Source organism: Rhinolophus sinicus, chromosome 5, assembly GCF_057876585.1.
Source record: "Rhinolophus sinicus isolate RSI-liver-muscle chromosome 5, RSI-T2T, whole genome shotgun sequence".
Taxonomy (NCBI): Eukaryota; Metazoa; Chordata; class Mammalia; order Chiroptera; family Rhinolophidae; genus Rhinolophus; species Rhinolophus sinicus.
The window spans coordinates 90,759,897-90,775,056 of NC_142505.1; the positions used below are offsets into that span (position 1 = coordinate 90,759,897).

Sequence of the window (15,160 nt, forward strand, 5' to 3'; positions counted from 1 at the left end):
TGAGGCTGCTTCCTTCAGCCATCTGCCCCAAACCCATCCAACCTTCAAGCTCAGGCTGAATCTCTCCTATTCTTTCTAAGAGTAGGGGTGATAGGGCCCTTAGGCCCTCCCCAATCCTACACCATTCATGTATGGCTGGAAAATTGAGGGTCACAGAGCCCAAGGTCACAGTGTGGACAGCTAGGCCTAGAGCCCTGGTCTCCCAACTCCAGGCCCAGGCTGAAGCCAGCTCTGGCTGCCCCAAGTCTCTGGAGGCAAGGATCAGACTGGCTGATCCCTTTGGGGTGAAGATTATGTATCAAAACTCTGAAATGCACCTTTTGTGTTTTTGGCTCAAAGTCAAGGCTGCCAAGCCAAGAAGGCCCGGGTGCATAGAGACTGACTCAGCCTGTCGTCTTGTTACTGTATCTTTCCCCAGGCAGGCCCTCCCATTGGCTGAAGGTCACAAAGACCCCATTGTCATCTGGCCCTTGGTCCCCTGGGCAGAGTGGCCACTGACCAGGGCAAAGCCCAATAAGAGGAGGATGAAATTTCACTGCAGCACCCCTCCCCACTCGCAACACTCCCACTGAGCAGCTTCAGATTTTTCCCTCAGCTCTTTACAGTTCACAAAGGACTTTTATACCCGTAATCTTATTGAGTAGCACAGTTAGTCTATAAAGCAGAAAAGTCAGGATTCACTAAGCACATTTTGGCCTTAACTAGACAGTGTCCCTCGGGGACTTGCCCAAGGTCATCCAGCTGGCCCATGGAGAGCTGAAATGAAAACTCTCAACTCATCATTTGGTCCAAGACTCTTCCCACTGTATCAGCTGCCTCCATCGGGGTTCCCGTGAGAGTTTGCCAAGGCAGCTCCTCACACAGCCCCCTTCTGCACTGAGGTAACAAATGGTTTACAACGTGATGGCTGCACTTTGTCATGATGACAAAAACCTACCCAAAGTGAAGCGTTCATCTGAGTTCTGAGTTGGGTTCAGCCCTTTGCAGGGCCTGTGCGCTCAGGCCCTGCCTGTAGTCTGTCCTTGAGCAGCTCACCTCTCCTCTCCACCTCAGTTTCCTTACCTGTAGAATGAGCATGATTCTCCTGAGTATAAAGTCAGTGTGAGACTCAAGTAAGCCTGGGTTTTAAACAGTGAACACGAAGGGTCAGGTTTGGAGTCAGAGCTCTGGGCGTAGGTCCTGCAGCGAGTTATTTAACTCTGGGAAACTTAGGGCATCTTATTTAACTTCCAGCCTCAGTTTCCTCAAGTGTAAAGTGGCACCTCCCACCTGAAGTTCTTGAGAGGATGAAGTGAGATCATATGTGTAAGGCATTTGACCCACTGTTGCGTATTGTGACATGAGCTGTCACTAAATGTTTGCTGTCTTCTCATTTGATCATTAAGTCATTCACCATTTTCTAAAGTGGGTTGCACCGAATATTAGTCTTCAGAGAAAAATGGGGCCCCTGGGTTCAAGTGATTTGGATAATGTGGCATTCGTCGCCTTCCTCGTGCATATTCCTCAGGCATGTTAGAACGTCCAAGGCTCTGGGAAGTTCTGCAGGAGAGAAACCTGTTCGACTCTGTTGAACCGTTACAGAGCCCTCTTTTTTCATGAACTTCTGAGTGCATCCATCCCACAGAGCAGGTGTTCCATGAAGAACTCTTTGGGAAATGTTGATTTGATCCAACACCCTTGTCTTAAAAGAAACTGAAGTCCGGGAAGGTGAAGTGACTTGTCCTGGGTCACCGGGGCAGTTAATGGCAGAGCTGGGACTTGACCCAAGATAACGAATTCTTTGGCCTATTGCTCTTTCTCTTAAAGCACACTGAGCAAACGCCTTCTCTTCAGCTGCAATGTGGACAACCACTCTCTAAATGTTGAAGATTTGTATTATAGTTTCATAGCCATTTAGCCTTTCTCTGGGGTTCTGCATCCCTGACTGAAGGTACAGGGCTCCCTCTGGCCTGAGCTGTTGTCTTTCCACAGCCATGGGCAGGTTGGAGGAGCTCGGCAATGGATTGGTTCTGTCTCCTCCCAGCTCTGTAATTTGCAACTGCTGGTCCAGGTCCAGGGAACACTCACACGCAGGCACCAATTTTCTTCTGAAACCCCACATGCCTGGATATCTTTTCTAAAGGAGGGGAAAGCCCAATAACCCAACCCTACAACGTGGCAGCTCTTACATGTTTCCTGACGTGGCCCACAAACCAACCCTCTCTTGAGTTTTAGCAGCTGTGGAAATAGGAATAATGATGGCCCGCCCGCCCAGCGACGTGGCAACTGGCGCTGTGCTTAGCCGACCTGGGAGGCAGCCTGGAGGCTCCCAGCTCTGGGTCCCAGGGCTGCCGTAGAGGGGGGACAAAAAGGGGGATCTGGATTAAGCAGCTGAGCCCCTACTCCCTCCTCCATCCCAAGTCTCTTTCTGCGCCATTTCCTGGACAGGCAGGCCTCACTGCCCTCTTCTCAGGCGGATCTAACACTGCCCCAATATGTCATGTCTCCCCACTCCTGGCTCCTGTTCCTTCCCTCAGACAGGGGCTTCTTGCAACGAATCTTTGAGATTCTCCGTGTCAGGCGTTTGCAAACTGCCTTTTCGGAGTTCTAGGAGTTCCATGCAAACCCTTATGGGGGCGGAAGGAAAGCCAAGGGGACAGGTCTCCAGGCCCCCAGCCCACCCCTCCTTCCACGAGAGCAGAACGGTTTTTATCTGTCGGATATCTTGGGCTTTTGCTAAAAATTTCATTACTTAAAATTGTTTCACCACTTAAAGAAAAAATTTTTTTTTGAAACGCGCAAATTTATTTTCCGTCCACGGGCTTTACGAGCGAAATAAAAATGCGCCCCGGAGAGGGTGATCTGTTCGAGGACACAGTATCACAAACTCCAAACTGTCCCAGGTGCCGTGGGAAAGGGGAGGGTTCCGGGAGCCATGTGTGCATCCTGGAGGGTGTGTGCAGTGTGCTCGGCCTGGGCAGGCAGCCCGTAAGTAGTCCCTACTTCCTCCCCCAGGCAGCAGAAAGGGGCTTCCTCCAGCGGCCTGCTACATCCCTGCAAGAGAAACTAGGGAAGCAAACGCAGCCTCAACAGGTACAGCAGGAGACAGGTGCGAGCAGGCCCTTAGCAATAAGACAATACAGGACCAGTGGGGCCTATGCCAGCCCCTGGAAAGGGGCTCCCACCCTGAGGCTTTCAGATCCCTCTCCAAGCAAAACCCATCTGCCAGAAAAATCTCCCCTTGAGCTACCAGTTCGGTACCTTCACTGATAGAAGCTGGATTCATCTTTCTCTACAGGCACTGACATTCCCTCTTCTCCATTCTTCTGAAAGAGAGGCCAATGTCCAACTGTCAGGTTTGGATAACTTGAAAGAGACCCAGGCCCTTGCTTCTCTCTCTTTCCTAATCTGTTCCTCTTCTCCTCCATCTTCTCATGTGTCTTTCGATCTTTTTTTGCCTAGACCCCTACCCTTTCCGTCCTTCCCATCCTTTGGAAGAAAGCGCTGGAGGACTCAGGAGACCAGGTTTTCTCAGCCCTTCTGTAAGTGACGTAGGCAAGTCATCCCCGTCTCTGCTCCCCAGCTTGCTCGTGTGTAAGATGAGGATGTTGGCTTAGGTCATAGTTTCCAAACAGCTGGTGACAAGGAGCAAGATGAGGGGGCTCAGTTTCCCCCTAGGGCCCACTGAGGCAGCTGTGTGGCTATTTTTACATGGTCTCTTGTGGAAAGCAAAGGTTCTGTAACTCATAAAACATTTGAAAATCACTAAGTCATCTAACTTAAAGGCCTAGCAGCCTTCAAATTCAGTGTTTCCTCTTCTCTTTCTCTTCTGTCTCCTGCTTTTCTACCTCCCTAGGGTCCCCCACTCAGATTCTCGGGTTTGCTGGCCTAGCCTTGTGATTCCTCAGGATGGCAGCCCCGAGTCTATCCTGCTATCTCTCTAGAAGCCGGGCTCAGTCCTTTCGCTTGCAACATGGAAGAAGAAAGAATTTCTTTCCAGAAATCCCAGAACAGTGAGAAATACCCAAGAGTCATGACGCACCATCGGCAGCCACCCATCTTGGTCTCTGGTCCCAACACAGATCTCTAACTCCTGCCCTCCTCCACTAAGCTGCCCACTTCCCAGCGCCATCCCAGGTTGGATTATTCTCCTGATTCCGACATTTTTGTGGTGTGAAATCATCTCCGCCCCAGCCATTTGAAGCCGGGAGGGAGTTTGCTACAGCCCACTGCAGCTGGCCCGCCCTCCCTTCCCCTGCCACGTCCCACACCCTCAGCTCCTCTCCTCCAAGTGCTCAGAATTTCCATTTGAATTCCTTCCAGTTCTGGAAAGAAAGATAGACAGAATGGCAAGGGCCTGTCGGATTTGGCTCTGTCCTTTGCTCACAGTTCCTGGCCCAGGTCCTGTTACCTGGTTGACTCCCAGGTAAAGGTACTAAAATACATTTGTGAAATCAAGACAAAGGGACAGACAGAATCAAAGGAAGAAAGAGAGACAGATTCAGACAGAGGAAGAGAAAAAGAGACGGTGACAGAGTCTTTCATGATCAAGAGAGACACAGGCGAGGAGATTGTGAGAGGAAGAGACAGACACAGAGAAACAAATGTGGAGAAAACTCACCCAAATCTTAGCAAGAGGACAATAGAGCGACTGCCTGTCCTCTGATGTCAGCCTGGGATGGGAGCTGGCCTAAGGATTATCCTCCTCTAGGGGATGTATTCTTGTTCTTGTTTGACTTGTACTTACTACTGATTAGGGCTCTGATTCTGAAGTCACAGGTTAACTCACAGATTTCTATCCAGTTCAAGAAGGGCCCCACAGGTTACAGTTTTAATCCCTTGTAGGACATTTAGCCAGTTTTGTATTTGACCTACCAGTCTTTTTCTAGCGTTCTTTCAGTGCCTATAGGTACATACTCTCTCTCTCTCTGAATCCTCTTTGAATCAGTTTTCTCATTCTGCTCATTTCCTCACGGGGTAAGTAAATTGTTGATATGCACTCATTTTTTATTTGTATGAGAGTTGCGTTTTCAAGCTTTAAAAAACTATATTTTGATGAGAGACAGAAGAAGATAAGTGAGCACACGAGAGGCAGAGACAGAGAATGAGAGCGGTGCAGGAAAAGAGACACAGACAAACAAAAAGAGGTGAAGGCAGTGGGACTGAGACCCAGTTAAACCCAGAGAGAGAGAAGGGGTTCGAAGCAGAGACCAGGGTGAGCCATGTACATGCAAAGCCAGAAATAGTGGCAGCCTCTGGAGAGGGAATGGATTAGAGTGGAAAACAGAGGTGAAAGGGACCTTTACGTTCACTTCTTTATACTTCTGTATTGAATTTCTGATGAGCATATAATCACCTGTTATTCTATGCTTTTAAAATAGAGAATCAAACACAGAGGGTAAGGCAAAGAGAGACTATGAGAGAAGAAGAAACCACCAAAGAAAGACAACCTCGAGGGTAGCAAAAGCAGAGAAAGCATGATTCTGATGGAAGACCCTTGAGGGCAGGGACCAAGAATGGTTCACATCTGAAGGAGTACACAGAGAAGGGACAAACACTGAGGAGACAGATGGAGGAGGAAACAGCGCAGGGGCAGGTGGAAGGGCCAAACAGGAGCCAGGGATGGGCCTTCTTTCTCCTTCAGAAGCCCGAGCACCCAGGCCTGAAGGCTGGTGTCTTCTCAGAGATGTGGGGTCAAGGAGATAGAGAATGGGAGAGCCACTGGTAAGTACTTTGGGAACTAGAGATGCCAGGTTCCCTCAGAGGTGTGTTGATGTCTGAAATCTTCCCTCCACGTTCTGGACACCACGGACTGTGGGTCCACGCCATGGAAGGGCTTTTCCAGGGCCCGGAACCAGCTCTGAGAATTGCCAGGCCCATAAGTAACCACCTCTAGTATATTAGCAAAACAAGGTAACTCAGGCCCGGCAGAGGGAAAGACTTGTTCAAGGTCACATGGTTAATTTGTACAACCGACGAGGAACCAAGTCTGTAATGCCCTCTCTGATAGTCTTTCCATTCTTGCCCCACTACTGCCCACTCTCCACATAGCAGCTAGACTAACTCTTTTAAATGCAAATCACTTTGTGTCCCTGCCCTGCTTAAAACCCATGCAGAATTCTATTCTCCAATGTCCATTTTCTAGCCAGTGAGATGCGAGGAGCTTCTGAGATGGATCTTTTCAGGAATCTGACTCAGCTGGGAGGTCCCTCTCTTTTGCCTTTCCTCCCTTCCTCTTCCTGCTGCCTGGAAAACAGACACAATGGCGGGAGCGCCACGGCCATATTGGATCACAGAGTGACCTTGAGGATGGAAGCCATTGGCTAAGGTGATGGGACAGAAAGAGCCCAGGGCCTGATGACCAAGGAACTGCCATATCAACCCTGGAATTTTACCTGAGAGAGAAATAATTTTTATCTTGTTTAAGCCAGTATTGTTTGGGGGGTTTCTATCATATGCAGCCAAACTTAGTTTTAATTGGCGCACCCTTCATGCTTCCTACTCCATTAAAATAAAATCCGAATTTCTTTCTCTTGGCCCTCAACGCCCTATGTGATTTGGCCCCAGCTATCAGGCTTCAGTTCTAAATAGTCTCTCCCTTGCTCCTTACTCTTGAATCCCTCCCTTGGGTCCCCCACTCAGATTCTCGGGTTTGCTGGCCTAGCCTTGTGCTTCCTCAGGATGGCAGCCCCGAGTCTATCCTGCTATCTCTCTTAGAAGCCGCGCTCAGCCTTTTCACTTGCAGCATGGAAGAAGACAGAATTTCTTTCCAGAAATGGAACAGTGAGGGGCACCCAAGGGCCATGTTGAATTATAGCCGCCACCCATCTTGGACCTTGGTCCCGAGACAGATCTCCAACTCCGCCCCTCCTCCATTAACGGGCCTTCTCTCCCTCAGGCATGGTCATTGTTCTCCTACCTTAAGGACCCGGCCCTTGTTGTTCCCCTGCCTGGAATGCTCCAGCCCCAGGCCTTCAAAGACAAGCTACCCCCCATCTATCTGATCTCAACTCAACTAATTCCTGAGAGAAGGCTTCAGTAACCTCCTAATCTCAGATTTATTACCCATCCCACCCCAATCTCCAGTCACTCTGCTGTACCCCCTGGGGTATTTTCTGTACATCACTTATCACAAGATAAAATCCTCTTGTGTGTTTATTTGAGGGCTTGTTCTCTATCTCCCTCTCCCCAGAATCTAATTGCCACATGAGCCAGGACCTTTGTCTGTCTGGTCACCCATACAGCCCTTGGGCCTCACACTAAGCCTGCATTTGTGTGCTGGTGATGATTTTCCCATTATCAACAACTCACTGTAGGAATTCTATGTTCGCTTTATTGCAATTACAAAAAAAAAAAAAAATAGTCTTAGTACAAAGATAAGAAAGTTTAAGGAATTAAGTACAATTGTTTGTAAGAAATTTACACTAATGAATATTAGGGTTAACTGGAACTTGATTTGGTGTTTAACTACTGGATGGTCACGCAATATAGTCTTTCCTAAGGTCTATACATTCGTTGTTTTTTTTTAATGTGCTTTTCCCCCTCCCTTTTAGTCACATTAAAAATGATTTCACAGAAAAATGAATTCATTATATGCCAGACGTGTGCTGTGGGCAATAAAGGCATAGATCAGACATGAATTGTGCCCTTGCGAGACGGGTGACTGTGGGTGAGAAAAGGCACATGCACACATAGCTAAGAGACACTATAGAAAAGAGCCCACCCAAATCCTGGGAACAGTGTGCTACGGGAAAGAAGCAGTCACTCAAGACCATATATCGCATGAAATCATTGATAGGAAATGTCCAGAATCAGTAAATTCATGGAACCAGAAAGTTGCCTAGGGCTGGGTGGGGCAGGGGGTGGTCCTAGGGGAATTAGGGAATTACTGCTAATGGACATGGGTTTCTTTTGGGGGTGATGAAAATATTCTCAAATTAATTGTGCTGGTTGCGCAGCTCTGTGGATATGCTAAAAACCATCGAATGGTACACCTTAAATGGGTGAATTGTGTTGTATATTAGTTTACTAGGGCTGCTATAACAAAGTAGCACAGACTGGGTGGCTTAAACAACAGAAATTTATTTTCACACAATTCTGGAGACTGGATGTCTGAGATCCAGGTGTCATCAGGATTGGTTTCTTCTGAGGCCTCTCTCCTTGGCTTGTAAATAGCCATCTTTTCCCTATATCTTCTAATGGTCTTTCCTCTGTGAGTGTCTGTGTCCAGATTTCCTCTTCTTGTAAGGACTTGAGTCATACGGCATTAGGACCTACCCTAATGGACCTCATTTGAACTTAATTACATCTTTAAAGACCCTATCTTCAAATACGATGGAATTCTTAGGATTTTAACATATTAATTTGGTGGGACGCAATTCAGTCCATTACATATGGTATGTGAATTATTATATATGTCAATAAAGCTGAGAGAGAAGGAAAAGGACAAAAGGAGGACAAGGAAGAGGAAGAAGAAAGAGAGAGGGACAATGGGGAAGGAAGGAAGCAAGGAAGGGAGAGAGGAAGGAAGATTGATTCCCCTGGAGCAGACGCACAGCATGCTGGGAGATTCCAGAGGGAGAGCTTGCTATTGCAGGGGTCCAGGGAATGACAGTGAGGATAGAAATATGGGGACAAATTGGAGAGTTACCTCCGGGGTAGTATAAAGTGTCTCTTGAATGTATATCTGATTATGTCCCTCCCCTGCCTAAACACTGCATTCCCACAGGATACCCGCCAAGCTCCTTCCTCCTAATCCCCCATCCCTCGCCTCCCCACCGCCACCCCCACCCCCACCAACACATTCTAATAAACAGACGCACTTGTAATTGCCTTATCAGACCAGGATCTCTTGAACTTCCAGCTGCCTTTGTTCTCCATACCTGGGACGTTTCCCTGTGGATTTAAGCTGCTCACTCCTACCCTCCTTCAGCTCCCCACCCAGACACCCCTTTCTTTGGAAAGCTTCTCCGGCTCCCAAGGTCTGGATTAGGTAACTCCCCTAGAAGCTCCGTAACTGCTCATCTGTCTTCCTCACTGCACTGGGAGTTTCCTGAGGGGAGAAGCAACACCTTCTCCCGTCCATTGTGTCCCTAGCATTTGCACAGTGTCCATCCCAGAGGACGGGCTCCGTCACTCATCTCAGTGAGTGACATTGTACCTAGAGACGGAAGTGTGAAACTGAAAATGTTTAACTCCCGTGGCTGAGAGTCTTTTTGTAAGCAAGCTTTCATTGAGCCATAAATGCCAACCAAAAGACTGGTCTTGTCACATGGAGTCTAAACTACGAGCAGCATGACTAGGGAGAAAAGACGGCACATCCACCATCCCAGAATTTTGTAAGCATTTTTATACGTCAAGTAGGAGGAAGGGAGAAGAAAGAGGTCATCTGAAAGAATTTACAAGCTCTAAGCAAAGGGGTGAGGGAAAGTATAGGGGGCCAGCGCTGGGATAACAGAGTTGCATAAAGAAATGTCCGCTCCCGTGGACTGGCGGGGGCAGAAGTCCGGAATGCCCTTGTGTAAACAAGCGGGGGCTCCTGGAGTGAGGTGGTGCCTGGCTAAGATAATCCGTAGAAATAGCCACCTAGAAATTAATCTGAAGTCCAACAGGAAAAGCAGGGATGTGAGAAGTCTTCTGTTAGCTGGTCAGCAGCCAATAGCACACTAACAGCTCTGCCTCTCCCTCTCACTCTCCAGCAGCTGTAAATTCATTTAGAACATCTCAGAATTTCTTATCAGAGGCAAGGGAAAGGCAGAAGGGATGCCTCCTGCTACAACTGTCTCTTTTAACCCTCTCACCTCCCACTTGCACAGCTTTCTGCCTCCCTGGGTCTTTGGAGAGATAGCAAAGCTTGTCTGAGGTCATTGTTTAGCTCTCAGGCCATGGCTAGCTTCCACCCCTTAAGGCCCTTCTATAATTTCCAACCCAGACTTTCAGCCCCAAGGACAGGCAGTGTCCAGCTTCCCTCAGCTGCTTAGTTGGCTAAGGAGTAAGAAAGGGGGCCCTGTGCTCCCCGGGAGAGTGGCCAAGGGAGTGGGTTTGGGGTTGGGGGAAGCTGTGCCGCGGAATGCCCAGGAGAGCATGGATCCATTTCAGGGGCTCTCAAACCCCTTCACCCAGTGACCTCCCAGTGCGTCTCCAGCTCTTTTCAATTAAAAAGATCACTTCCCTAATGGTTCTTCACCAACTCTCCCAGGTCCAGAAGAAAGGCAGCCAGGGAGGGGCCTGGAGGGAGAGCAGCTTGTTAACTAAAATACAAGGGGGCAGTGTGGTCCTGAGCCGGGCTTCCCAGACTTTAGTCACCTGGCACCACCTTCCCCATTTGTGCCACATCCTCACACATTTATAGCATTATTTGCTTTATTTCAACTTCTTAAAACCTAAATACATTTAATTTAAAGGAGAACTTATATCACTAATACATGAAAAGGAGCATCACTTGCTGTGCTAGTGTGTCCTGCCTGCCTCTTGGATCTACCCTCCACCTCTCCCCATCGGCACAGAGGCTGACCTTCCGCCTGCATCAGGGGGCTTCCATGGCCTCTGTTTCCATTTGGGATTGGTCGGTGGGGGCATCAGTAGGAGACTGGGAAGACGGAGAAAGAACAGAGCAGTTGGAGTATTTCTTTCCCCAGCTCCTTCCTTGGGGATCACAGCAGAGGGGCTGTGCTCCTCAGCTCTGGGGCCCAGCTCGTGTCCCGAGGCCGCTGTCTGGTTCCAGGGACCATGTCTCCCCTCGCCCCTCAGGCCCCTTGCAGTTGCTGGCCGCGGGGAACGGCCCCATCCCTGTGGTTTACTTATAGGGGGCCCACATCTGTATAAATAGTCCCTTGATTAAATTCTCAGATTACCCATTTAGAAAGTGCCATCTGTTTCCTGCCAGGGACCTGACTGCTATACTTGTCGTAAATAGAAAGTAATTGACACAGTCTAGTAAAAGTGTGCTAAGAAATTCTAACTCAGTGTAAAAAGGAGAAAGGAACCATTTCTATATAATGCTATAAAATGATCTCCAGGACATATTAAGTGAAAAAAAAAAACAACAAGCAACAAAAACGCAAGGTACAGAACAATGTTTTTAGAGAACAAGGGAGAGAGAACTGTTAGGTTGGTGCAAAAGTATATGTGGTTTTGCAATTATTTTTAACCTTTTAAACCGCAATTACTTGTGCACCAACTTATAAAAACACGAATCTGTATTTGCTTAGATTTTCAAAGAGAAACAATTGAAAGATAAACCCAAAATTAATAGACATGATTACCTTAGGTAAAGAGGGAGAAGGTTGCTGATAAAAGCTAGTTCCGTAAATATACCCTGTTATATAGTTCTAACTTTGGAACTAGTAAATGTTTTACATAATTTAAAATACTAAATTATGTCACAGACATAAAGTAAATTCTAAAAATAAAAAAAGTACAGAAGCCATGAGCTTAATTGTATATCAAGTTGTTGGCGTAACCACCTGAGAATCATTATTTCAAGTAAATGTAACAGTATTTTGGCCATTCATCCTTACTGAGATACAACCTGTGGGAAAAAATACATTCAGTAGTCTTATTTTTTAATTTATTTTTTTAATTTAAAATTTATTGCAGTGACAATGGTTAATAAAGTTACATAGGTTTCAGGTGTACAATTCTGTATTGCATCATCCATATATCACATTGTATGTTCACCACCCAGAGTCAGTTCTCCTTCCATCACCACATATTTGACCCCATTTCCCCTTTTCTCCCCCCTTACCTTCTGGTAACCACTCAGTAGTCTTATTCTTAGTATTAATATTAGTATCTTGAAACAGTAGGATAAAGAAATAAATGATGTATGGTAAAGCAAATAAATTTTGTAAATACCATTAGCAAACACATTTATAGCCTCACAGACAAAAATTTTTAAATAAAAAATGAAATGGAAAACTCATAATAATTTGAGAGGGGAATTTCAAGCCCCGAGTTTGTCACTTTCTGCCCTGCCTTCTCCAGCACTCTTACGAGCAACCAACCAACCAGCTGCATCATACTCCTTACTTATTGTCACTAAGGTGTTCGATGACAGCAAGTACTCGGTCACTCAGAGCCTTGTCTTCCATAGGTACTTGATTACAGAAACCTATGGCCAATAGTTTGAGCAGTTGTTATGCCACCACATGCCATGGACTACAGGTGTCCCCTTTGACACTGGAAACAAGGTCATTCATTAGTGCCTTTACATCTAATCAGACCAGAGACACCAATTGAGAACACTCATCGTTCCGGTTCTGTTGGTCAGGAGTCACTTTCAGTACCAATCTGAATCTACCAGTTTACAGAAATTACGAAGGGGTAGAGGAACATATTTTAAAAACACCGCAGGAATCCAATCACCACAAGAATCCAACCTGCCCGATCTAGAGTGCGGGAAATTCTCAAGACAACTAACATGGTTTCTGCAGTAATAATGGCATTAACACTTTGTAAGCAGGCATTTTCCCGCCAAATCGCGTTGTAATGCGGGGCTTTTTTGACATTTTCTCGCCAAAATTAGACTTTCCGTAAAATATTCATATCTTTCGATCTATTTGATATTTTTCTATGAAATTTTCAGTGTTTTAGTTTAAAAACAGGTGCAAAATATGTGTTATTCTCGTCTCCCGCGCTTTGGTATAAAAAGCGATATGACGAGTTTACTCGTTTCCCGCAAAAAAAATGTGATTTATTAAGAAAGGGGTGGGGACGGGGTGAGGAGGGGAGTCATGGAGGAACTAAAATAGAGTGAACAAGACATCAGAATAAAGTGTAAGGTGTGGATTTCTTTGTATCTTGATTCAAATCAACCAAAGATAAATAAACATTTTTGAGATAATCTGGAAATTTTGAACACAGACTGGGTATTGCGTGATTACTAAGGAATTACTTTTAGTGGTGTTAGGCGAGGTGATGGAATTGTGGCTAGGTTGAAAAGTCTTTATCTATTAGCTATACACACTGAAATATTTATGGGTGTAATGATAGAGTGGATGAGATTTGAAGTACTTCTGAAAAAAAGTGTGTAATGGGAGTGATTGATAGTAATGGAAGCTGGGTGATGAATACCTGGGAGGTTAATGATATTCTCTTTGCTTTGAAGAATGCTCGAAAATTTCCATGAGACATTAAATTAATCCTGTTACTTGTGTCGAGGACTCTGAGTCTTCAAGTCAGCTCTCTTCTTAAAAAAACAGATTATTAAATGCTGGAGAGGTGTTAGCAGTTTCACAGCAGCAAACTAAGACTTTCTTTTCAATGTCATCAGAAGGCTTAGAAAAGACTTGGAAAGGAAAGAATTTACTTACTCTGTGCGTTCAGTGTAGTTTCATGCTAAAATCGTCTTCAGAACAAAAAACATGGTGAGCGTCCCACCTTGAGAAGCTCTGGTATTATAAAGTGAGTCCAGGACTAGGGTCAGGCAGCCTGGAATCTACTTCTCACTCAGTTCTAGTCTCACTGGAAGCCCCTTAGCCTTCCAGAGATCAAGTTATTATTCATGCAAAGTCCCTTTTGGAAAACAGAGCCCCTGACCAAGCATTACAAAAGGAAAAGCCTACTGTCAGGCCTTACAGTACAGTTGCTCACGTGTCTGTGGAGATGCTGGTGTAAACAGGTACACGGCCAGTCGTATAAACGTGTAGCTCGTACACTCACAGTGGCAGGCTGTACCACTAGGGCTGTGGAAGCGCACTCTGTGATCGCACCAGGAATCCGTTGCCTGACGATGCTTTTCCCAGAATATCTCTGGTGCTGAGCAGCCCAGGACTGTAGCTGTAAACGGGTTAGGTGTTCAGAACAAGTCATTCTAAGAAGTGCCTCTATGGTACGTAGATTGTTTTGACCTAAGGCAGCTGATCTCCTGCAGGGTCAAGAGAGAGTCCTGCTCGCCCCTTCCTCTTAAGAATTTAAATTCTGGGCCTGCTCATAATAAGAGATTATCAAAGGTAACCTTTTGGACATATCTATGTGTCAGGGCCAACTACTAGTCCCTGACATTTGTTCTTCTGATAGTTCTGCAGTGACCTTCCTCCCCCTAAAGCCCCAGGCGCCCGACCTCACACTTAACTCAGAATGTCATATACACCTTCTTTTCCCTTTCTGTCTCAGAACCTCTCCTGCATGTGGGGTCTCTGACTCTCTCATGTATGCGGGGTTCCCATACATATGTATGTATTAAACTTGGTTGTTTTTCTTGCTAATCTGTCTCATGTCTATTTGATTATTAGATGAGCCAAGAGAACCTTGAGGAAGATCTGTTTCTCCCCACACATGCAATTCCTGGGACGTGTCTTGCTGACAGAATGTGACTGGGGTGGTTGGAGTCTGAGCAGCCACTTTGGAACATGAGGTTTAAACCCCATGTGGAGTGTGGCAGAGCGACCAAATGGAATGAATCTATGTCTCTGATAATCATGCAGCCACAATGCCAGCCCTTGATGGCTTGCCTCCCAATTTTGTTTATGTGAGACCAAAACACATTTTTGTATCGTTTAAGACACTGCCACTTTTGGTTTTCTGTCATTGATGGTTGAACCTGACTAATACCAAAAGCTAAACTAATTATAGTCTCGAATGTTACAATTTGTTATGTAACATTTATAAATGTTATTGTTCCTTATTTGATATTTTCAAGTAAATCTAATATCTGAAAGACCTGGCGGATTGCAGAAGACGCTACTCTGAAATGTATTAAAGTGGCCTATTCCACTACCCTTTATCATGGTTCTCAAAGCTTTGCTCTCAGGATCCCTTTATATTCTTCAAATTTTTTGTGAGCCCCAACGAACTTTTATTTAGTGGGTTATCTATCTGTATTTACTGTATTAGAAATTAAAACTAAGATTTAAAAAAAAAAAACAACAAGAATACACAGGTACACACACCTCATTAGTTGTCAGAGCAATTATATCACATATCATGTAGCCACACACCATGTAACCTCTGGAAAACTTCACTGTACATTTGTGAGAGAACGAGAGTAACAAAGGCATATAAGTTCCTAGTAGTGTTAGGAAAGTAGTTTGAGCCTGGTGGACGCTTACAGGGACCCCCAGACCACACTTTGAGAACCTCCGATCTAAAACATAAAATTTAAATCAAATATTTAGGGAAGCTCTGACACACCTTCAATGATTTAAAAATTTCTGCTTCAGATTCAGCAGTCGACATTTGT

General features: G+C 45.8%; 1 protein-coding gene across 1 annotated transcript in view; it reads left to right on the forward strand.

The window, feature by feature from the left end:
• SLC36A1 (solute carrier family 36 member 1) overlaps positions 1 to 14,640 on the forward strand; it is a 217,960-nt gene extending 203,320 nt beyond the window's left edge. The window contains exon 11 of the mRNA XM_019734297.3: positions 14,214 to 14,640. Within this exon, the coding sequence (XP_019589856.3) occupies positions 14,214 to 14,233 (20 nt within the window). The 3' untranslated portion in view covers positions 14,234 to 14,640. The remainder of the gene's footprint in view (positions 1 to 14,213) is intronic.
• The last annotated feature ends 520 nt before the right edge of the window (positions 14,641 to 15,160 follow it).